The 25,481-nt window shown below is 40.2% G+C and overlaps 1 protein-coding gene and 1 long non-coding RNA gene across 2 annotated transcripts in view; one reads left to right on the forward strand and one right to left on the reverse strand.

Annotated features, from left to right (window-relative positions):
• The window catches only part of PROS1 (protein S), a 32,015-nt gene extending 12,693 nt beyond the window's left edge, over positions 1–19,322 (forward strand). Inside the window, exons 7-15 of the mRNA XM_061454338.1 lie at positions 366–491; positions 5,219–5,340; positions 7,991–8,109; positions 10,198–10,387; positions 11,369–11,536; positions 12,640–12,808; positions 14,961–15,109; positions 15,900–16,113; positions 18,933–19,322. Coding sequence (XP_061310322.1) covers positions 366–491; positions 5,219–5,340; positions 7,991–8,109; positions 10,198–10,387; positions 11,369–11,536; positions 12,640–12,808; positions 14,961–15,109; positions 15,900–16,113; positions 18,933–19,078 — 1,403 coding nt within the window. The 3' untranslated portion in view covers positions 19,079–19,322. The remainder of the gene's footprint in view (positions 1–365; positions 492–5,218; positions 5,341–7,990; positions 8,110–10,197; positions 10,388–11,368; positions 11,537–12,639; positions 12,809–14,960; positions 15,110–15,899; positions 16,114–18,932) is intronic.
• The window catches only part of LOC133269722 (uncharacterized), a 33,850-nt gene extending 9,585 nt beyond the window's left edge, over positions 1–24,265 (reverse strand). The window contains exon 1 of the long non-coding RNA XR_009743531.1: positions 24,175–24,265. This is a non-coding gene — a long non-coding RNA (uncharacterized LOC133269722). The remainder of the gene's footprint in view (positions 1–24,174) is intronic.
• Positions 24,266–25,481: the final 1,216 nt, after the last annotated feature.

Genomic DNA, 25,481 nt, shown 5'->3' on the forward strand with positions numbered 1-25,481 from the left:
ATTATCTATTGGCTTTCTAGATGTCTTTTTGTAAGGTAAGGTTTTATTATTCAGTCTGGTTTAGTTTATAGGAAAACTGCAGGCTGTTTCTCTCTCTGCCTTCCTGGACATGCATCCCTTTTCCTGTTACTCACAGAATAGACAAAAGAATGTGAAAGGCAGGCAGGCAGAGAGTTTGTTTTCCTGGCCATGCAGAAGTGCCTTTTAGGGACCTCTGTAGATCTTTGCGGCTGCTTGAAAGCTTGGTAGACATAGCAAGAGCGAGCCAGTTTGCCCACCTCAATCACTTGCAGTTTTGGATAGAGTTAGGAAAAAATTATATGCTAGAGAGCGATTTGTTTTCAGTAACTTATTTGTATTTCTAGATATAAATGAATGTCTGTTACATCCACACATCTGTGGGACCGCCACCTGTAAAAACACCCTGGGGAAATATGAATGTGAATGTCCAGAAGGGTACACATACAATGCAACGTCCAAGAACTGTGAAGGTAGGTCTTTCTCCCTCTATCACCCCTTTTCTCTTTCTTTTCTCCCCACCCCTCATGCATCCCCTTTAAAAGCCAAACTCCAGCATCTCATCTGGTGATGTACCTTCATATTGTTTACTGTAATATGACATGATTATTTGTTCTTTCAGAGGTTCAATCAGTCTATGTTACATGTAGTGTAACGTAGTGGAACGACTTAATACCAAATGTTAAAAGGTTTTATGGTTTACTCCCATGTCCTGCTGTATGCCAGATAACTTTCTCAGTTGATGGGAACACTCCTGCCTCAGTGTAGAGAGGGCATCTTATCCAAGCTCTCAAACCAGCTTGCATGTTTCTTTCAGATAACTTGGAGCAGTGTGTTCAGGACCTGGATATCTTGAGGATCTAGTGCCTTGTACCTACTTTTTAATCATCTTTACAGTTATAAGGATGGAATATTTGAGATCAGTCAGTTAAATATTAATCTCTAACTCAAGAGAAGCTATAGCAAACACAACCAAAAGTCCTTATTTGGCAATTCTAAACTGGCAAGACAGGAAGATTTAGAAAGAGGTAACTGCCAGAAATTAAAACCATGTTTAATCAAGTGGTCTCAAAAACCTAAAAAACTTGTCTTTATCCATCTGATAGGCTGTGTAGGTGCTTATTTAGCCCTCATGGCCAGGGCCATGTTCTCATCTCTGTCCTTTCTATGCCCTTAGATGTCAGATACTGGAAAGAGCTTAAACACAAGGGTCACTGAATTCCATTTAAAATAAAATCTATCTATTCCTTCCTTGGGGTATCTAGTTATGATATAAAATAACAGCATTAGATTGAGTTAATCTCCATCCTAGGCTGGAAGTGATAGCATGGCAGTTGGATAAAATAGTTTTTATAAAGACCCCACATTTAAAATAACATTGTTCTTAAATATCTAGAAATTGTTCTTAAATACTTATAAAAACATAAAATAAAATTGTTCTTAAATATCCATATGAAAAAAACAGAGCTGCACTGAAAGAATCTTTCCTCAGGAGTATTCTTTTCCAAAATGAAAATCTGGAAGAAGGAATTTCAAACCAAAGTCCTATAACAATTATAGCAAAGTTGGAAAGTACTGATAGCTAGCAGTAAAGCAGGAAGAAACCATTCATACACAGGATGTCATAAAATAATTCTTTCAAGTATGGGGGTATTTGCACAACACAACATACTTTATTTCTCTCTACTTGTTAGAGTTTGTTTAGTACACACATCAGAAGTTAAATTTCAGTTGTAGAAGAGGTATCTAAGCTCTTACAGTTTTATTAGAGGAATTTACATTGTCAGTTTAAGCAAAATACATCACTGTCTTATTTTAAATGCTGCCTTCATGTTATTGCTCAGAAGGGTGCAAAAGTAGCTTCTTGCTGCCTATGAATCTTTTGCTGCATGGCTTTTCATGCAGCTTTCTTGTGATAAAGCTTTGCACAGTGGTAATGATGACATATTCAGGCATCAGCTCTTTGTCCAGTTACTACGGGATTAAAACATTACTGATGGTTTTGTGTCCCTGCATGCACTGAAGTGAGAAAAACTTCACAATAATTAATCTAATTCTTGCTCCTTTTAGTACTTTCTGCAGACACATGGGTTACATCAAATTGAATTCAAGCATTGTTTTTCTCCCAAAACATAGTTTCCTGAAGGTTGCAAGATGAGGACATTAAAATGAGCAAAGTCTTGCCTCCTAGAAGAGGGATTATGCTGCTAAACTTTCAGCCCTTGTTGTAATCACATTGAGTCACCAAATCCAGCCTAAGGACAGGGTTGTGCAAACTGACAGGAATGTAGCATCAGAGAAATACTAAATGACAATAGCTTTTCATTGTCATATTGCATGTAGGTAGCCAAATTCCATTATGCTTATTAGAAAAATCAAAGTTACATACATGTACGCACGACTGTCTCTATGATGACAGATACGAGTGGAATAGAAGAGTGTTTGGGGTTTTTTCCTTATCCATTCTTCAGAGGAAGTAGCTACAGTTCTTCATCCCCTGCTTTTGGGAGACACTATCGATGGAAAATATTGGCCTCAATTTTGGTATTTGCCTATTTTCTTCTGTCTTCTCTGAAAAGGGCACTGCTTTTAAACATCTGACTGAACCAGTTGATCAAACAGCACACAGTATGTCTGTATCTTACGCATTATCTCTCCCTAGCACACAGGCTGAAAATTTGAGACAAAGAATCAGCATTTCCTCTTCCCACATTAATTGTGTCCTGCCTCCCCACATCCACACTCTGGGGAAATCAGTATATTTCCCTAGCGTTATATAGCTCCCTTCTAGGACATGGTATGCAGCTCCTTTGTGGCCGATTCTATTGTATATTAGCAACTTACCCAAAGCAAGCTGTTTTAGCCTTCCGCTGAAAGCAGCTGGATGAACCCAGGATGCTGTGTGGATTCATGGGTTTCTACAAATAGCTTCTGTTGACCATTCTATGAGGGGGGACTGACACGTGGACAGATCTGTGGGAAGCCTTTGAAAGCTCAAACATGCAAAGGTGCTGACTACAACTTGGAAGGAAAAAAAGAAGCAAAACCAAACAACCAAAACCCAGGATAGTTACAGCGTAACTGAGAAAAACCTCAAAAAACCCTGGCCCTCTCCAGTGCATATCAGCATTTCTGTAGGAGGACAATTATCTCTGCACAGGGAGATCCTGCCATTTGGAGTGTTCTAGGATTGCAGAACTGAAGAGGGAGACTGCATATCTATGCAAGAAGCTTGGCTGTCCCTCTGCTGCTATAGTACACTCTGGAGAGGGACCCTTACCCCTGACCAGCAGGTTCATTTTAGTAAGGGAAATTTACACCCCTGCAAGATAGGTGCAAGCCCCCGAGTAGTTGATTTAATGATAGAAATGCATCTGTCACACTGCATGGTAAGCTTTCATAATAACCTCATAAGTTTCTGTTTGTCTGCAGGCACTGGGTGAGCAGAATTAACTGCTGCTTTCAGAGAATTCAGCACCCAGATTTACTGTAGTGCTACTGGTTAACCAGTGCTTGTGGTTTTACTTTTGTACTGCTAGGTGTTCAAGTACTGGAAAGGTTATAGGACCTGTACACAGAACAATACCTCCTAAAGTATCTACTCACAGTCATGCTCCTTTGGGAAGGGCATAGGAAGAGAGGTGTTTGTTGGAGTATCTCTTAACGCTTATTGGAAGGTGTTAAATTATGATTTTGTTTTACGTCTTCTCAGTAGAGGGTTTTGTGGGTTGGGGTTTAAGTCTTTTTTTTTTCCTTCTCTCTTGTGTGCTTATAGCTAGAGGCATTTCTTGGCCTTTTCAGATTGCCAAATGATCGTAAGCAGAATGATTTTATTAACATTTGTTTCAAAACAAGTAGCACAGTTTCTTTAATCTGAGGCCCTCTCCTGGTTTCAGCTGGGATGGAGTTAATTTTCTTCCCAGTAGCTGGTGCAGTGCTGTGTTTTGGCCTTAGTCTGAGAACAATGCTGATAACACACCGATGTTTTAGTTGTTGCTTAGTAGCTCTTACCCTGATAGAGGACTTTTCAGTCTCATGCTCTGCAAGTGAGGACCAGCACAAAAAGCGGGGTGAAGGAGCAGAGTTAGGACACCTGAACCAAACCAGCCAAAGGGATATTCTATACCATAGAATATCATGCTCAGTATAGAAACTGGGGGAGCTAGCCAGGAGAGGCCAGCTGATGCCTGTGGACCGGCTGGGTATCTGTTAGTGGGTGGTGAGCAATTGTACTGTGCATCACTTGGTTTTGGGATCACTTTTTGTGTGCGTTATTCCTTCCTCTCTCTATTTCCTTTTCTTATTATTGTATTATTATTATATTCTACTTTTATTTCAATAATTAAACTCCTCCTATCTCAACCCACAAGGTTTTACCTTTTTTCTGGTTCTCCTCCCCATCCTGCTGCGGGTGTGTGTGTGTGAGCAAGCGACTGCATGGTACTTAGTTGCCAGCTGGCAACTGTGACAGGCCCAAAATTACCCTCATTAGAGTCTCTACCCAGGAGAGATTTTGTTTCTATATTAGAAATGGAACAGCTACATTGGCCTTTTATACAGCCTTTCATTTCTAAATTATTTATTGTATATGGCCTCCTAAATAGAAAATGAAGTTCCTTTAGTTAGTTTAGCTTATTTGCAGCTCAAATCAGATTGGTCGCCACAAATAGGTGCTGTCTGAAAATTAAGTATTTATGAGAGTGTTGTATGTTCTTTTAAAAGGTATTTTTACCTTGTATTTTAATTTTGGGTTTACGTGTCCTTTGTCCAGATACCTGCCATATATACTCTTAATAATCTATGTTCTCGTGACATCTGTTAGGGAAAGGAAGAGATCTGGCCCAAACGGCATTTCTTCAATAAATGGTAGTGATTTATGGGGTCTCTTTAACTAATTCAGCCACCTTACAAGATCAGCTTCTTACTGCCTCACAAATGAGACCAGTTTCTCCCCAGCTCTGCACACAAGGCCTCTATCAGATTGCTAGGTCTTATGTACCCAACAGGTAATTCTAGTTTGTAAGTTTTACATAGGAGACATCAATTAGCATTCGTTTAGCTTTGCAGCAGTCACCTACTGGATTCATGTTATGCCAGAGAACCCACTGTGTCCATTATTCCATTGATTTATTGTGTTAGTTTTCAGTCTGTGCCATGGATAATCTGAATAAATCTTTCTGTGTGGTTTCATTTCTTCTAGATATTGATGAATGTGCTGAAAATGTTTGTGCTCAACTCTGTGTAAACTCCCCAGGAAGTTATAGCTGCTATTGTGATGGCAAAAAGGGGTACAAGCTCTCTAAGGACCTGAGGAATTGCGAGGTAAAATTGCACTATATAAAATTCCATGTGGAAAATCACAAAGTTCTATATTTCTTCATGACAGCTGTAAGTTACATTAAGGAAAATAGGCAGCTATTTGAAAACTGATTCAAAATTGCCGAGAAAGTGCTGGGAACTCCAGGCTGTGGTTTGGCTCACAAAATAGACCTGGTAGGGATTTGGATGCATGCTCAGTTCATGTATGCTCATTTACAGGAATCCTGTCAAAAGAAGCTTTCCAGCTTTCCTTAGTCAGTCATCTTTATTCCCTGCTGCTTCCAAAAGAAGCCCCAGCTTTCTCCTATCAAACACCTAATTCCTGTTCACATGACTCAGAGCCAGAATACTCCATTTATCCACGTGTTCCCAGGTTTTCTTTGGACTGCTCAGAAGTTTTCGCTTGCTCTTTCAGAATTCCTCTATGCTTTGCCTGTTTGGGTCAAAAAACCTGGATTGTTTTCCACAGTTCTCATCTGCCACAACTTAAGAAAAAACATTTAGGAATAGTTGCCAATTGAAGAACATCTTTGAGCCGAGACCAGCTGTTCTTGCTCAGCCTGAGAATTTATACTTCTTAGGAGCAGCAAGTTTGTAACTCCCAAGAATTCTAGTTCAGGGATTTTCTTGTGAGTGATTCACTGTGTACATTGAAAGGTGCAGGCAGGCTGAGACTTGTTAGGCTAAGGGAGCTCGGATAACTGCCAATAAAAAGCCACCTCTAACATCGTAAAACAAAATTGGCCTTGAACTGTAGGAACAAGGTCTGACACAAGTCCTAGCATGTATGTATTAGATCTTGTTTGTGCTTTCTGAAGCTTAATATCTGAACAGCACTCGCAGTTATTAGGGTTCATTTTGCTTATTCATGAAACAGGAAGAGCATCTTATAGCTTCATGTTATTTTTAACATCGTGTTCAAAAGCAATTAACTTTCTACCTGGAAGTTAGTTGCAGGCCTTTTAAGAATAATAAAACCAAAGTTTAATCAGCAGAAAATACATGCAGTCGGAAGACAAGTGACAGTAGCAGGCATAAAATGAAGAAGCCATAAAATTCAAGATGAACACCTCCACATTTAATAAAACTGCTGCATCATGAATAGAGAAGTCAGAGTTTGGGAACTGCATTAACTTTTACCAAAGTACAGCCTCTGTTTTGAGAACAGAAAAGCCCTTCACACCTAGTCTTGATTGTTCCCTTTTATGGGATAACTATACTGCCATCATATAGACGATATTCAAGGGGTGTTTTGAGGGATAACTTTAGATCAAAGAGACTTTAAGGTTCCTACTAGTCAATGACATAGGTGCTGTAAAACACATACTGGAATAATCTCCCACCTCTCTTCACATGCAGAGCCCAGTTCCCTGTACCTGAAGGAAATTTGAGTGTTTTTCTTTGAAAACAAAGCTGTAGATATTTCTTTAATTATAACATCACAGTTTCAGAAGACAAGACAACCATGTCTTATAATGGATACCTGACATTTCTTTACTGGAAGTTTGACAAGTTTAAAACTGCACCACATATAAAATAGATAATATCCCTGGATATAAATATCTTTGCTTAAAGCTTCAAGTAGGTGAGGACCTAAAAGAATAAGCACCATTTTTTCCCCCCTCTTAGTGCAACTGCAGTTGGTGGTCTGTGCTTTCTCACACTAACTTTGGCTAGAGCATGAGGATTAAGCCCTGGCAGTGTTCAAGGCCAGGTTGGACAGAGCCTTGGGTGAGATGGTTTAATGTGAGGTGTCCCTGCCCATGGCAGGGGGGTTGGAACTGGATGATCTTAAGGTCCTTTCCAACCCTAACTATTCTATGATTCTAATACATTTTACATACTGTTACAGGCTTTTCAGTTGCTAAAAATATTTAGAATTTCATTTACAGTTTTTCTGAGAATGTAGGTCTTAAGAGCTCCATATCCCCACTAACAGTTCTCGGAGATATTAGTTCAGTGCTACTCCAGCAGGAATTGTAGCGTTGATTTTGTCACATTCCTTTCCAGAGCTTGAACAGGACAAGTACATTTAAGGGACAGCCAGATAGAAACACCTTCCGTTGACCTGTTACTTAATCCACTTGTAAACTGTTGCTTTTTATTGCAGGTAAATTGTTCTAGTAATGCTAGAGATTATTCAGCTATGAATGGTTGTACATAAATATCGATAGTGAAAAACAAAAGGTGATTTTGATTTTGTTAATTAAATCTTTTCAAGACACAGTTCTCGCCCCATTCCCTTCTGACACCTGATCATATTTAGGTTCCAGACAGCTTTAGTAATGGAGCCTGACAGGACCCTAGTAGGTGGGTGTCACAGGTCCTTGATGAAAGGAAAGCACTTGCTGGGGGATTTGAATTCTTGATTCAAATGCTGACTAAGTGAATATTAGTTGCAATCCACCAGAACTCCGTTTCAACCTGAATTATCCTCTAACAGCATAAATAATGGACATCTCAAGCAAAACCAAAACCATACCCCTTCATTTGTAAGTAAGTATTCAAGTTTAAAAAACAAAAGGAAGAGAAAATAGAGGTAAGCCACTGCTTAAAAAAAGGGACAGGCTAGCAGCCAGCAATAGGAACAGGAGTTGCTTCACGACCTATCACAGTGCATTAACAGCATTTTTTTATTCTCTATCATTTTCAGTCTGTTACTGCCTGTATCCCACTGAACCTTGAAAAGAATTATGAACTGCTTTACCTGGCAGAGCAGTTTATAGGAATTCCCGTTCTGTACTTAAAGTTTAAATTGCCAAATGTCACAAGGTAAGCATTTGCTAATGATAAAAGTATGCACTGAAATTATGGACATTGGTTTCCATTCATTTTCTGAGGGTTTAGAAAGAGTGCATTGCATGAGTAAATGCTATCACCACCTCCCCACAGGTTAAGATACCTTTTATAAGGAGAATGAATTAACTTGGGTTCCTACGTGTACTAGCACTTAGAGGAAGCTGGAGTCATTTGAAAGTGGACAGATGAGTCGTGTCTGGAGTCATTTTTACAGCATCTCTTACTGGTTGTACCATGTCCTTAAGCCACCTCATCAGTACAGGCAGCAGCTCTTACATGAAAAAACTAATAGGTCATCAAGTTTCCTCCAGAAACCTCCGAAGCAGGTAGGAGGTGATAGCAGCTATGTCCCAGCTAGGAAAAAGTGCACAGCTAGGGTAAAACATATAGCATTGGCATTCAGATGTGATTGCATCTATGAATAACAGAGTTGGAGTCTTTCAGCCATTCTAGTCCTGATTACAAGTGCTGTTGTAGGGAGCAGTGTATGGACTGGGAGGAAGTTCAGAGATCCAGACTTGAATGAGCAAAAAAGGAAGAAGATTGGAGGCAGTAAGTTTTCATTAGTTTGTGGACAAGAGAGCAAAAAGATTGGTGCTTCCCCATCACAGAAGCTTACTCTTCCTCTGAAGGAAAGAGCAGGGCTTGGGGAAGGTGTGAGCCAGTGATACAGATACAGGAAGGCATTCAGAGCTCTTAACATGAAATTCAGATATTACAGGACAACAATAACTGTATAGCTTCCAGTTACAGATGGGAAAGGCTTTCATCTGGATGTTGCTGCTACTTTACCTCTGCTCTGGGTAGAAGCTGTGACATGCTACATGCATACAGCTGAGAAACAAAACCAGGCCAATGCTTCCACCTCCTCCTCCCCAGTGCTTCCTTTCAGAGTGTTCCAAGGACACCAGTAGAACACTGCACCTTGTCGAGAGTGCTGTCTATATGATTTCCTTTACTGCTGCCAGAACAATTGCTAATGGTAGTGACCCTGTTATTACTTGTGGGCCTCTTCACTGCAGCAGCTGAAATTGTAGTGTTCTGTGATTTACTGACTGAACAATTTGAGGGTAACAGCAGCAGCAGCAGCAGCTGTTAAGCTGGTGATCCCCAGAGCCTCAGAACCTTACAGAAGGACATAAATATTGAGAACTTTTTCCCCTGCCACTATTCCAAGTTGACCAGGCATTAATGCTCTCCTCAAAGACCTTTCTGAGATGATAAATGTTTGACACTACCTTAATAGCATCTCTGTAAATACAGAATGGTTTCTCTGTGGGTCTGCATGAGGGACAATGACATCTAGTGGGCAAAGAACAAGACTGAAAGTGAAAGTGACCCGAGTTCTTAATTACAGCTCCCTTACTTGTTCTCATCTCATCAGATCCTAATTTCCAAATGTTTTATTTTCTCCTTTCATCCTTTCTCCATTTTATCTAGTTCAGATGTTCTAGGGGACAAGGACTGGTTTTCACTCTACTTATACTCTCTTCCACTCTGCAGGTTCTGTAATGTAAACCATCATTTTTGCTACATACACCAGTTCAGCCAACTGCCAAGATCCAAGCAGCAAATCCTGGAGGTAGAGAATGATATATAAAAGGCAGCAGTAACCAAAACAAACTGCTAGGTTATAATTGTTGTAGGATGACACTTGGCAATCCCGTTGTACTGAAGCACATCATAGATCATGTGTTTTTTCCCACAGCACAGCTCCACAAATTGCAACAGGAATATTACATCTCTCTTCTTACTCAAGGGAGTGTGATATCCTTTACAAGTAAAGCCCATAGCAGATCTGGGAACTGAACCAAGGCTCTTTCAAATCCCAGCTCAGGGTGTTCATCTCAAAACTTTGCAGTGGATTTGTATGACCAAGGCTTACATTAGATTCTGGTTTTTTTGCTGATTGTGTGCAAATATCACAGGTGCTGAAATACAGAGTTACCAAAAGCTTAATATCTATGATTTTTTTTTCTTACCCCATTAACAAGGTATCTTAAGCTATGCAGTATTTCATGTTTCCTGTCTTCTTATTAAGATTCCTTGTTCATAACTCAGATTTACAGCAGAATTTGATTTCCGGACATATGACGCAGAGGGAGTTATCCTGTATGCAGAATCCCTTGACAATACAGCATGGATCTTGCTTGCTCTTCGTGATGGAAAGATTGAAGTTCAGTTCAAGAATGAATTTGTAACAAAAGTCACCAGTGGCGGCAAAGCCATTAATGACGGGCTATGGCATATAGTAAGCTGAGTTTCCTTCTCCCTTTTCCTTCCTTCCTTTAACCCATTATGGGAACACTCTGTCTTGGTAAGTAAATCAGGGACTATCTAATAAAAAGCCTTAAAGTGATGCCCTCAAATCTCAGATTTAAAAATCAACCAAGATCGTGACATCTATTTACAATAAAGAAAGGGGAAATTACCACTAGCGGGCAACATAGGAATTATTCTTTGTAATCATGAAAAAGAAAGCAGCAGAGTATTAAAAAGTGTGATTGCATGGTCAAGTGCAGTTATTACAGCAAGTGTCATTATTAGATTAGATAGATATTATTAGATTAGATAAAGTATCTAGAGTGCAAGTTTTACATTGGCTAGACCAGAAATCCATCTTATTCTTCAAGCTTGCATACCTAAGATGAAAGGCCTTGGTCACTTAAACTATCTATAAATCATACTAAATTAATCTCAGTTGGGGCTTATTTTTAAAGAGGGGTGAGAGAAGCTAGGATCCTGCTTAGACCTCCTTTTTCAGTTCAGTGCAACTTCCTTGAGATTAAAAATCTACTTTGATGCCTAATAATAGTGGGAGCAAGCATTGAGCCTATTTTGTCTATGTTTCATCTGAAGACTCAATCCTTTGTAGCAGGTTGTAGTGACATAGTGAGCTGTGTGCCAAATGTGGACTTGATATAGAGGAACTGCAGAAATCAGCTTCTGGCAAACAGTATAGCACATAAAGCTGCGTAGTCAGCTGCATGGGTTTTCCCAAGGGCAGGATGGGGGTGGAATGGGTGATCATCCTCCTGTGGATGTCCATGCAGATGGACAGCATTCTGATTCAAATTTGAATTTGCTGTAAATATTGACTGCATCAAAACTAAGTTACCAGTCAGACACTTAGAGAAGCATTAATAATGCTTCCTATGGGTGTACGTAATTAGTATTTAAATTATTCTGCATGTTTGTGTGTGTATATGTAATTATTTATATTTCCTTTTAGATATCAGTTGAAGAACTGGAACACAGCATCAGTGTAAAAATAGCTAAAGAAGCCGTGATGAGTATTAACAGTCCAGGAACTCTTTTTAAACAGTCACAGGGCTTCCTGGAAACTAAGGTGTACATTGCAGGATTACCTCGCAAAGCGGACAACACTCTTGTTAAACAGGTAACTAAAATACTAAGAGTAATGGTGATTAATACTGGTCTGATATTTATTTGGGTTTATTTTATTTACTTGCTAGTCACACAAGGAGGAAGAGTTGCATGGAATCCTTTTAGAAAATCAAAGTTACATTATTAAAACACTGTTCTGAAAATAAAGATGCAAGGAGCTTTGTAGTCTGTCTTAAGTTAGGTTTCAGTTGTAAAAACACCTAATCATAAAATGGTTTGGGTTGGAAGGGACATTAAAGAGCATCTAATTCCAACCTGCCATGGTCCCCACAGCCTTAATCTCTCAGGATTCTGTAGTCCATTCCCTAATATAGCTTTAAGATTCCCTAAATCACGTCTGCTGCAGGAGTATTTCACAGTGATTCATGTTTCCGGTGCTGGCCTTGGCTAGGCTCTGAATAGGTATGGAATTTACTGTGCAGGCAGCACAATGAGCATTCATTTCTACTAGGTTTTATAATAGTCCAGGCTAGACAAGGCCCATGATTCTCTCAGTCTTCCATCCTTAGCAGCTCTGTCTTATGCTGGGGATGGGTACAGTCAAGTTGTTGCCAAACTAACTGGCAGTCTAAACAGAGGTGCAAGAAATAGCGGTACAGTAGAGACTGCAGCTTTCCCCAACCCACCTAACCCATTTTTGTCAAAAGTGAATCAGAGAGAAGAAATAGGAAGCAATACAACAACATCCCGTTACCCAATAGAAGGTAGTTTCAGAAATGCCTTTGTACTTTGTTACAAGGAGCAAACGAAACCTCAGACAAGGAGCAGTGCTAGTGATCGTTGTCTTTCAGCAACAGAAAAGCTGTTGTGACCTGAACAAAAGGACAGCGTGACCTTTAAAAATTGAAGCAATCCTTTTGTACAGATGGCTGGCATCAAAATGGAAAATGTTATTAAATCAGAAATACCTTTTGAAGGCTGAGGTACTAAATGCATGCCATTTGTTTTCTCCCATCGTCACTGCTGTAACCTATCACATCGATAAGGCTGGTTTTGGCTGCCCAGAAATAAGCTGACGTGTAAAGTAATGCCATATTATTAGCATTTGTAAAGCAACTTTGAGTGCTAGCACCTCATGTTGTAATTCTTCTGCAGATTAACCCTCGGCTAGATGGGTGCATTCGTGCCTGGAACCTCATGAATCAGGGACACTCAGGTGTAAAAGAAGTTATTCAAGAAAAACAAAGCAAACACTGTTTAGTAGCAGTGGGGAGAGGATCCTTCTACCCTGGCACTGGAATGGCCATGTTTCAGATAAACTATAGTAAGTATTCTGCTGTCTATTCCTATATTTTTTGCTGGACTGGTGATGGAACTGATGAGTTGTTAAAAGAAAGGAGGGTAAAAAAGATCGAAAGAAAGAGACCCACCCAAACCTAGCTGTACACCACTGCATCCAGCCAGGATTCCTGTAAGTCCTGTTAGAAATTTGCTTGAATGAGAAATCTGATCCCATTGATGTCATCCAATTAATTTCTGAAGTACTTCAGGTTAGAAAGCGATTCTTTACTTGCAAAGGACAGGCACTGTTGAGCACAATCACTCTCCAATGATCTAATTCTGCCTCCTCTTCATCAATGGGGAAAGCTATCATATTATTGATAGAGAAAGAAGATTGGGTATGAAGAAAAAGATCAGTGCAATTCTGCTTCTAAATGAGCATCCTGTCTGCAGGTTTTAGGTGCATCTCTTGCCCCTTCCCGAACACAGAACTTTCTTGTCTGACCTGCCCTAACTTCAGTTTCCAAACCAGAATCTCCAAATTGAGGCCAAAATGAAGAAAATCTGTTGAGCATCATCCCAAATCCTGTTATCATTATACTCTTTCCCATCTGAAACACTATGCTATACTTCAGTTCTCCTCTGATACCCAGTCATTTTCATCCCAGGACTTGCTAGTCTGTCCTATTCTATTCTATATTCTGCTATTCTTCCTATTCTCGTCTTGCTTTTCTATTTTCTTTCTTTAAATTCCATAGCCCACTTCAAGAGACTTCTCCAGCTTCTTATATGCTATGCTTCAAAAATAACTTAGATCAGTTTCCTATGCCACTCAACTTTCCTCAGCTATCCTCCCTTCATTCACTAACGTCACGCTGCCATGACTCCTCCCGACCTTGGTGTTTGGGGCTGATACCATGATTTCACCCCCTCTCTTTCCTGTTCTCACCCCCTGCTCCCCTCTCAAGAGGCTTTCCACATTTAACTGCTGCCCTTCCATGAGCTGTTACAGCCCACTGCCTCCCTACCCATTTGGCTTTGTGTAGGAATGTACCCTCACCTCATATTTTTAGGATTTCTGCTTCATCAAGTAACTACTAGAAATCAAGAAGCTACTAGATTTGACAGGGAGGGGCAGGGAGAGGAGAGACACTGGAAGAAAAGGTACAGAAGATGACAAATACCTCTTTAAAACGTATTTTTTCTATTACTTTCACTATGAATGCACCCTATGAAATCACACTTGCACCATCTGCATCTTTACTTTACGCACCTGCATAGAATCACAGAATCATTGAACAGTTAGGATTGGAAAGGACCTTAAGATCATCCAGTTCCAACCCCCTGCCATGGGCAGGGACACCTCACACGAAACCATGTCACACAAGGCTCTGGCCAACCTGGCCTTGAACACCGCCAGGGATGGAGCATTCACAACTTCCCTGGGCAACCCATTCCAGTGCCATTCCATATAAGGAGGAAAGAATTTCCTCCTTATATCCAATCTAAACTTCCCCTGTTTAAGTTTTAACCCCTTACCCCTTGTCCTGTCACTACAGTCCCTAATGAAGAGTCCCTCCCCAGCATCCCTATAGGCCCCCTTCAGATACTGGAAGCTGCTATGAGGTCTCCACGCAGCCTTCTCTTCTCCAGGCTGAACAGCCCCAGATTTCTCAGCCTATCTTCACATGGGAGGGGTCTCCAGTCCCCTTATCATCCTTGTGGCCTCCTCTGGACTTGTTCCAACAGCTCCATGTCCTTTTTATGTTGAGGACACCAGAAAATGTTCACATTTTAGTAGTGGAGCTGCTTTGGAATGGTAAAATATGAAAACTGCCGTCTTCTACTCGGTGGCAGCAATTCATGAGTAAAGTAGGTTTTTGTGTTTCTTTTTGAACTGACCTTTAATGATTGTGGCACCTCTTCCATTCTAGAATGGAGAAGGTTGGGGTTTTTTGTGGTGTGGGGTTTATTTGGGGTTTGGTGTTGTTTTGGGTTGTTTGGGGTTTGTTTTTTTTTAAGACTTATACTTTCTAAAAGCTCCAAGTTAACTGTTTGGGGGTCTTTTTGTTTGTTTCTGGAGATTAGTACAATTTTTTCCACAGTGGGAGCAGATTAAAAACTAATTTTTGACTCTACATTAATTTTTCATTAGCAGAAGGATTCACTTGTTTCAATTATTCTTTCTAAAACAGATGATCTTGACAATGCTGAAGACTGGCTAATAAATGTGACTATGACTATTCGCCCATCCACAGATACTGGCGTTATGTTTGCCTTGGTTTCTGGTGAAACAGTACCTCTTGCTTTGTCCATAGTGGACTCTAACTCCTCTGACTCACAGGTGAACTTACAATTATCATGGCAGCCAATCTGCATAAGTCACATCTCTTGTTTTTGTCTCACATAACTTACTGCTATGTTTATGTAAAATTGAACTAAAAAGAGCTACTCACTTTAATACATTGATATTTTGAAGAGCACTTAGATCATATAGTGTTGTGCAGAAAATATAGTACCATTAATAACTGCTACATCAGTGACTAAGCATTAAGTGCTCTTATGTCAGGTACTATCCTCTACATCACATCTTCTTCAACCTTTCCTTCCAAATGCACAAAACAAACAGGGGAGTATGACAGAAGCCGAATGATGATGCTGTAGTAATGGCATCATGTTAATTTTGATTTATAAACTGATCTTTTCATCCTTATATTTTCATTATATTTCCATTTACATCTCTTTAACCTGTTCACATAAGGCATCCCAAAATAGACCGTGTTTATACACCATGGCTAATCCATGCTTTTGCCTGAAATAAGAACCTGTAGTGAACACTTGGTTACCTTCTAAACTGCCAGAGGAACAGGACTTCACCTCAGAACCATACCCAAGATGTTTTTACAGTGAACATCCTCGGTTATAAATGTAAGAATATAAATGAATGGCACTCATTAGTAAAGGTAACAATTTTACATCAAGGTCAGTAACTTTTCCAACTTAAGGAACCAGGTTTTAAAATATGGCTCTAACATTTTCTTCTACTTCCAAATATAAAACATATCAGAACCGAGTATAGTTGTGTGTTAAAGTTATATGTGACACCTTTTCTAATCTATCATTCTTCCAATTAGAAAATCATTGTGACCATTGGAAACATCACTGTGGCACATCTGGAATCAAAGAAGTTATGCACGCCCAGGAAAGTGCCACTTGGCCTTCTAGTGACTAAACAGCAACTTGAACTGTCTGTTGATGCTCACACAGACAGAAGCAATCCAGAGCAACTGTCTATCCTGCACCAAGCAATGATGTCAAACATTGTTACCTACTTGGGTGGCCTGCCAGGTAAATTCTATTTCTTTTAATTGATTATTTGTACAAGCCTGGTTATATTCAGCTTGACCCAAGCTAGAGAGAGCCTATAACTGTATTGAAAGAAACAGGCTTCCCCCCCCCCCAAGTGCTTCTTGTTTCATTCAATCTATTCAGCTTTTGAAGGAGCCTGCTTTTCAACAGCAGCATTTCTAGGCCCATGAAAAGGTACGAGTCTCTCTCTAGAGATTTGGATATGGGAAATGCCCTGATTTTTGAGCTGGAGAGGATCGAGCATTGCATATTTATGAAATTCCAGCAGCTGGCACAGTTTAGGAACTGCCTTGACAATGGAAGAATGCTGGGCATTTGTAAGTTGTCAGAAGTGCAGGAGTCAGGAACACGGTTTCAGCAATGAAACTCAGGGCAATAGATGACCGGCACTCTTGATGACACAGAAGATGTGTTGAAACAGCAAATATTTTGTTTAAAGCAAGCTGCAAGTGTATGCAGTCTTAAGGCATGTGCAATCATTAATTTGTACAGAGAGTGTACGCATGTTTATCTATAAATCAGTTTGACTTCAGGGTGAATCCTCAAGAACAGCATTGCCAGAGATGAGGAATTTTCACAGCCCAAGATCCTCAATCTTGAAAACTGATAAAGACACCAAGGTTGCAACATTACTACTGCAGAGCTTTTCTGTATCCTCCATTTATTTTAGGGAGGATAAGTCACAATTCCTAAGGAAATTCTAAGAGTTTGATCTACATAGTCTTGAATCGACTTCCATTTTACATGTATGCTGCAGTGTCGTAGCACTGCCTCAGATACAGCTGGTCTTTATCTGCAGTATGTTTCTTCTGCAGGAGGCAAGGGTACATAAGAGTAAAAAGAGAAGAGGAGCTAAATACCGTTGGAGATGATCACTGAAGGCATTTCTGCCAAGGTAGCATGTGCAGAAGAAGGTGGAATTATGGTTCTAACCTCTAGACACACTTGTTTAGAGGTGCACTACTGTCAGATACTGCAATAGCCATAGTGGTTTTGTAATACCTGTTCAGTTTTAAAAGAGAGATGAAGTCAGTATTTATGTAGTAGAAGAGAGCCAGCAGATTAACTGAGCCATAGTAACTTAACAAATATTCCAGTAATTTCTTAGACATCTTCATCTTTGTGATGTTTAAATGATGCTAGTACATTGCCAGCAGAGAAACTGGCATTTTGAGAGCTTCAGTCATTCATTGCAAATAGATAGGAAGCAACTAGGAAGCAACTAGGAAGCAACTAGGAAGCAACTAGGAAGCAACTAGGAAGCAACTAGGAAGCAACTAGGAAGCAACTAGGAAGCAACTAGGAAGCAACTAGGAAGCAACTAGGAAGCAACTAGGAAGCAACTAGGAAGCAACTAGGAAGCAACTAGGAAGCAACTAGGAAGCAACTAGGAAGCAACTAGGAAGCAACTAGGAAGCAACTAGGAAGCAACTAGGAAAGGAAGTTGGTTACTTGCTGCTCCTCTAAAGTAAATGTATCTTCAACATGCAAATTAACAGAAAACCTGTGTATGCATCAAGAGTTTCCACTTAAAGGTCTCAAAAAAGCTACACCGCCATCCCCATTATCCAATGGGGCTTCTTCCACAACAGCCTCTGCTACCAAAGAAAGAAAAAGTAATATAGGAAAATTACTTCAGGTTCCTAGGTATGGCCACTTTGGCTACACCAATTTATTTACTCACTCTAACTTACTCCTGAAAAGCCTCTGGGATTACTGAAATATACAAAAGTAGGTAAGGATCTCCACATTAAGCTTCAGTGCTTTTAACTGTGTGGTTAAAAGGCACCTAACAAAAATATGCATTTCCTGAGACCAGAAATCCCCATTTTTTCCTACACATTCCTCCAAAGTAGTACCAGCATTGGGAGCATGCCTTTTTATTAATTAATTCAGCACAACCAGTGCAAGCTAAATGAGTCTTGCACGGTTCTATGGCAGCAGAGTTATCAGTGGAGTAAAAAGAGCAATAGAGCACTATTCCACAGGACTGTGCAGTACTTTATCTCACAGCAAAAGAAAAACCACAAGGAAGCAACATTTCTTGTTCCCCAGACAATCAAGGCTATCTTCTAGAAGGGATTGGATGATTAACATCTGAAACCAAAGATGATGCTCTGGAGATCAGCATCCTCATCGTAGTTGCTGAACGTACTTGGGTCACCTTAAGTTTAGCTTGTAAGAATCCAGTTGTGTCCTAAGACATCAGAACAACGCCTGCTTGATTTCTATGCTTAACATATTGTTTCCTGAAGCAGATCCAAACAATACCTAAACGAGCAACAGATAAAGCGAGTCTTTTACAGAGAATCCACTTTGAAGAAGCAGTAAGGAAGCAGTAAAATGTGTGGAGTTCCCAGGAGTCCCCTCTCTGAGAACTTGCAGGTTTGAATCAAGAGTAGCTTTCTGGCAACAGCAAGATGGTTCTTTCTGTGACCTCTAGATCCATAAACATCTGTTTGTAAGGTAGGACAAGAACAGTGGACTCCAAGAAACAAACTGTTGGATCGCTTGTTAATAGAGGAAACGCTACCACGAAAAACATTCATGCAGTTCAGTTTCAGGGTGGAAATAGACTTTGAAGGCACCTTTCAAATTTCACTGACCTTTCTCAGCTTTGCTGACTTTATCTCAACCTTAAAAAAAGGAGAAGAACCCAAGTGTTTCCTGCCAAATTCCTCATCTCCTGTGGCTGACTAATGGACAGGGATACAGTATTCCCCATGTTTTTGCTAATCTGAAAAATACATAAGAATTTGCATGCCTTGCCCTAATAAACTGAATGTGTTTCTGTGCAGATGTTCCTCTGGGTGCTACGTTAGTAACCGCTTTTTACAACGGCTGCATGGAGGTGGAGGTCAACAGCAGACAGCTGGATCTGGATGAAGCCATTTCTAAACACAATGACATTAGATCTCACTCGTGCCCACTGATTATGCAGTAACCATTCAATTCTTAATTTAACTTTTTTCTCTCAGATAGAATTTGTGTAATTAGTCTCATGCCATAATGAAGCCTGTATTATGTTATTCAACATGTGCCAGGAAAATAATCAACAGCATGTTTTTCCTCTTTTATATAGAAGGGGGGGGGGAAGGAAATCCCCTCTTTTCAGCTGTAAAGAGACAATCAAGATAAAATTCTATGCAATGTTCTTTTATTCATATGAGTGATAAATCTTAAAGCTAGATTTATCTTCCATCTTCATACTACGCTCTTTATATTTAGTTTGGAGAGAGAGTTCAGGAAGTTCTGTTTAGAACCAATTTTACTTAGTTTTCCTAGATTAGCACCAAGCCACAAGTTGCAAGCTTTTGTCCTGTGTTATCTGAACCGAACCAGTCTCCAAGCATTCCACACAAAGAAAAACCTCTGCAGATCTTCTAATCCGTGCTTGGGGAAAAGGAAAAAGCCCCAACAGAATCCGGAGCCCAAGCTCTCTGTGAACATGTTTACAAGTTGTATCAGTATTGGTAAAGCAACTTCAAAACCGAACTGTTTTTATAAGTAGCTCAGTTTTTGCAGGTAGTTCTTGTTTTACTGTAGCAGCTTTAATTCTTCTATTGCAGGGACCCAGCTTTGGACTTTTAAAAGACTTCTGGATTAGGTCAGGTAATTTACTTGCAAAGTTGGTTAAAATACACCCCAGGCAATCCTGGAAAACAGGAGATGGCTGGAAACAATGTGCTCTGGTCTTCATCACAGGATGTCAAACTGGAATTTGCTAAGTAAAGCTGAGAAATTACGGCAGACATTTATTCTATTCATGACAAATCTAGCACTCCTCAATCCGAGCACCCTCTAAAGGTCCATCATTTTCCCTTTGTCTAGGTCAATTTTGCATTCACAGATCCCCAGAAGAAATTTATTTGTAAGCCCTGTTGCAGTTGTGTTTCTGACATACTTGAAAGCCTAAATTTTGCTAGTAACATGAGAACGTAACGCCATGTTCTGCTCAGCCACTTTAATGGCAGAGGTAATTAGAAAAATATTGTTTTTCTCAGGTATACTTATTTCAAGGAGTTTTAATATTACTTTAGCATCCTTTGAGCATTCCTTCCACTTCCAACCTCATTTTCACACAATCAGAAACCACCCTGTTCTCACCTAGTGGGTTTTTTTTAACCCCAAACCAAATAAATAGCAAGAGGATTGCTGTAAGCGATGAATACATACTCTCATCCATCAACTGGAGAGACATCTATCTGCCAAGATCCTTGACCTGAGGTTTGCTCTCTTCACTCAAGACACTGAAGTGGAAATGTATGTGCAGAAGGATAGATTGTGACAGTATTCATTTTGAGGAATGCCTTTCTCCAGAGATATTCCCAGTGACGTTAGTGAGGTTTCTTTCATTGTCAAGTCCTAACATTAGTACATGGGTGTTGTAGAATCTGAGCCCATCTTTCAACATTATTGCTTTGTCTAAGGTTATTGTTAACTTTACTTCCCACTTGCATGATGTAATACAGGATTTGCTCTGACTTGCACACCAACCAGCCTCAGCAGAGTCTCCGAGTCTGCCCAGCACTGGTTCATATATAGCTGCTCATCGCCAGCAATACCATATAGTTGACACCCAGGGCCTAATAACCAGTGACCTGTTAATTCAGCTTTCTAGTATGGCATGTAAAAAAAGATCGGATTTCTCCCGAGTCCATGGAGGGGAAATAATTGCAGGAAAGCATCCCTCCCTGCTCTCCTCCCATCCCAACACACACATTCTTCATTTGGGCCCAAGCAGATGAATAACTTGACTGAAATAAGCAGGTTTTGCACACAGGGCAAAGCTGAATCAGGACAAACACATGTGATCGCTTATAGCATCTCAACAGCACCCGCTGAACTCTTGAGAGCCCTTGGGTCAGTCTCTGCCTTGTACAACAAATACAAACGATGAGAGATGAGGGACACAAAATAAAGTGTCAGCAGTACTCAGTGCTTTTGTTGGCCTGTGCTAATAGAAGAAAAAGGAGGTTTTGGTGGGGTTGTCTCTTGTCGTTTGTTTGGTTTTTAGGTTTTGGATTTTAAGCGTAATAAATGGTATAGAGATGAAATGAAAGACAAAAATAATCACTGCATTTTCTCACACATACACCATTTCTTTCCGTTGTCACAGAATAGTATTTTAGGGTTTTGTAGTTATAAGGAAACCTCTGCATTTTTTATGTAAAAGTGCCTCCCTCTTGTAAGAATTAAATAAAGCCACATTTGCAAGTTTCTTTTTATTTTAGGTTGTATTTGCATATCTCTGTTCATTTTCACTCTGCAAGACTTGTCCTAGTGGAAAATGGCTTACTCAAGAGATTGTGATAATCCACAAAAAAAAGAATTGGCTCAAATTAATATGCTATCCAAAGAGGCATCCATATTCTCTAGATAAATCTGTAAGTTTAGTAATTGTTAATATTGCCTGAGGAAATTAAGCTTTGCTTAAAGCTACGTGGGGAAGAAAGAAGATCAGTGGAAGCTACCGATTCCTATCTTTTCTCCTTCATTGGATGTATTTCTTTGTATTTTTAGACATAATCATTTTAGCAAGGGCTGTTCGGTGTTTATACAGAAGAGCTGGGCCTGCTCTGTACTTTTCCATCTCCTGTGCACTAAGTGCTACAAATCAGCGTGTCCTAATTTCCTTGAAAATGAAATCTAGCAATGGAATTGGTTACCATTTATGCTAGAGCAGCTTCCTGCTTAAGTGCCTGATCTGGCTTGACTTCACGTACTTTAATGGCTGCACATCTCCTGGTAGATTGAGTGCAAACACCTTCACTCCAGATTAGCTCTAGAGCTGTTGTCTTCAAAGAAAGAGAGGCCAAACTCATTGCAAGTCATTCTAGTCCTGCTTATCACTGAACAATACACTGAGGCTGGTCCTTTGATGTCATTAGTCATATGCATCTGCTTAATGTTTTGTTGCCTCAGCAACCTTGTTATACCAAAATAACAACCTGATTTGGGAACAATTTCATGTTTCATCTGCCAAAAAGAGCAGTTACATTCCAAAAAGATTAGATACAAGGAAAGCAGCTAACACCAAAGGGGTAGGCAAGGCATCGCTGTATGAATAAACAAAGGACTGAGATACCAAGACTCTGATTTTGTGCCACCTTCCTTACCTGACCACAGTCCTGCAGCAGCACTTCAGAGCTAAGTCACCTTAGTTCCTGTCGTTTTAGACAGCTCATTGCCAGACACATTGGTGCAAAAGTGCCAACAAGACACACAAGAAATACTCTTGTGTTATCATTGGAAATCAAAAGGAACTTCTACCAAAACCTCCATCCAGAGTTGAGACCTTCACAAGAAACAGGGTTTGCTGTTTGTTTGTTTGACAAAACGCTTCACATCCACAAAACGGGCATACCCTCATTGTTACACTAGGTGTATCCTGCTCTAAGGATAATTACATTTCAATAGGAAGACATGAATAAGCAGCTAAATCACACCTTGGTTCCAAGTAAGGGATCTAGGACATTGCTTATGGGCACTTAAATCTAGTGGTTGCAAATCAACTCAGCTGTATGTAATCTGCAATTATGTGGCTTTAAAAAAAAAGTTTCTCTTTTTTGGGGTTGTTTTTTCAAGGAATTTGTAGGATCTCAGCAAATTAGGAGCATGTTAAAACCACAAGTGATAAGAAACCAGTATCACACATCCTATATTTGCAGAGCCACAGAATCCACCCCCATTGTTGCTGAAGATAAGGACCATGGGAGCTACAACATGTAAAGCAAAAGCCACAACCACCACATTCCTCACATAAGCACTTACATGCATTTTGGGAAAATCAGATGTGCAGAAACACTTTAAGAAGTACTGTTAGCATAATGAGCATTATCATACACTCACATAAACACATCTTATGCGGGGATCTGTGCCAGCAGGCTTCTGAAGCAGCATGATGCTTTGTTTCTGTCTCTTGAGTTTGGAAGTACCAAAAAGGCAGAAGGCCAGTCCACCTCGGGGCACTGGCTTCTATCCGGTCTAGCTGAGCGTGTATGGAAGGACGCACACAAAAAAGACCCCATCCCATTAGAAATTCCATCAACCAGAAGCCCTACCCACAAAACAACACACACTCACCAAAACCCACAAGTGAATTTGGTCCAGTTTTCACCTCCTTTCCTCTCTCTTACTCCCCATGCCCCTGCAGACACATAAACAGCTCTCTTTAAAAGCACACCTCGCTTTTCAACCTCACTTGGCACTTTTACATCATCCAACATGGCAACAGTTTGCTCAAAACCAGGGCTGTGTTTCCCCACACGCACCCAAGGCCAGCTTTACAAACATAAACTGGAGCTTAAACAAGGACTTTAGGCTGTTATTACAGGAGTAACTGAAGTACAAGGCTGTAGTCTGTGATGCTAGACCTGCCATAGACCAAATCTTTTGCTCAGGTCCTTGGCTAGACCTGCCATAGACCAAATCTTTTGCTCAGGTCCTTGAAGCACTGAAGAATCTTGCTTTGCTTCCACATCCTTTAACAGTTCCAAAGCAGTGCTTTCTTTCTTCATGCTCATGAATAAGCAGTGTTTCCCTTCACTCCCATCCCCCAGTAAACAGGTAAACAAGACCCAACACAACAATACACAACCCCACAGTCATAAAAAGCCATATAACTCTCTTTTCTGGAAATAGGACCAGAATCAACCTCATTCTTTTCCAGTTGGGTCAAACTTCCTCTGTGAAATGCCCACCACGGCACTGGTGCGGGAAGCACATGCTAACAGCAATACTGACACCCAGTATAAGTAAACTGAAGAGGTGGTGAGGGCCATGGAACTGGAGAGCAATACTTCTAGAGCTTACTAATGGCTCTATTTATGATATCATACATGTTAAAGGTAAGGCCTTAATTAGGACATAAAATGACCACTGTAAGACACATGCTAAGTTATATTTGAATTATTGCAAGCTTTGGGTCACACAGAAGATACAGAAAAAAAAAGGGCTTTGCTTAAAATAAACCCTGAGGAAGAACTATTCATGTATAAAACAACCAATACTTCCGATTACCATTCAACAGTACCTTACCTTTCCAGGAGAGACTTTTCCCTTCTTCAAGTTCTGGAGTGATTCCTATCAACCAAAACTCTGTTAAAACAAAAAAGAAAAGGAAAAACAAAGCTGCTATTAGAGCAAGCCTTACTCTTATATAACCTATCACAGAGTGGCTTGATGGCTCCCATCAGCTGGCCACAGACTCCTGCTAACGCAGCCCATTGAAAAGCAATCTCCTCTTTTAAATCTGGGTGGAAGCCAGCCTTTTGCTTCAAGGGTTTCTTCCGGAGCAGAAGATTGTGTAGATTTAACAAACCTGTTTGCCTGAAACAGGCAAACCCCATCACCTTGTCAATCCCAACTTTATATTACCACACCACAAGAGGCATTAAGCAAGCTGCACAGATGATGTTTGTGTCGCAGTGAAGGTTTACACACGCTCTCACAAGTGTTTCAGAGCATTCCTAAGTAGTTCATTGGCAACTTCACAAGCTCCTCACAGCGAAGTCATTACTCTGTTTTCCACAGATGTGAACCAGGATGACATCAGGATCGGCCCCAAACTGTCTTTCCATCTGCTGGTGTGGGCCAAAAACCCCAGTCCTTGGGGTGCTCTGCTCCATATGGGAAATGAGATCAGTCTGGGTCAAACAGTCAAGAGAGGGACTGCTGTCCTGTCTTCACAAGTGAAGGCTGCTTTAGTAGCCACTTAGCTTCTTAGACAAAGATAAATGAACAGTATTTCCAAGCATGCTCCGTATAAAAAAGGATTGTCTCTTTAAATATACAACAGATGGGAATAAACGTTTTAAGATGAGCACACTTTCTGTAGGCCTTTTTAACGCAAAATGAGCCTTGCATTAACATTTTCCAAACTTTATTTACATGGGGAAGACTTTAAAGAAACACAGGCTGAATTTTTATCAGACCAGCAGACAGAATTCGATCCCAATCATTTGGGGCAAGATGGGTTGATTTAAGTTATTCATTATTTATAATATTTATATATTATAATATAATAGTCTTATTATTATTCTTTTAATTATCGTATTGTTGTTGTAAAGCAGGTAACGTTAATGTTCATGCTCTGTAGCAATCTTTCTTTGGAGCTGCCTTTGGACTTTTATCAAAGGTGAAGGTACCAGGAGTCCCAGGTTCCCCACCACTAATGGTATCAGCAGTTGATTCATTCAGCAGTTCCTTGCTCTCTTTTGGGTGTGCTGATGTCATTAGCTGAAGCTGGTGAAGCAGAGCTATGACTGATGATCTCAAGAGGTGAAAATGTAGTTCAGCCCATCCACAGCAAAGTAAGGACAAACATAGTTCAAATGCCCAGCTAC

The sequence above is a fragment of the Pezoporus flaviventris genome, unplaced genomic scaffold (assembly GCF_033815535.1).
Source record: "Pezoporus flaviventris isolate CSIRO_AGI_PZ_B2104156 unplaced genomic scaffold, CSIRO_AGI_Pfla_v1 ptg000015l, whole genome shotgun sequence".
Taxonomy (NCBI): domain Eukaryota; kingdom Metazoa; phylum Chordata; class Aves; order Psittaciformes; family Psittacidae; genus Pezoporus; species Pezoporus flaviventris.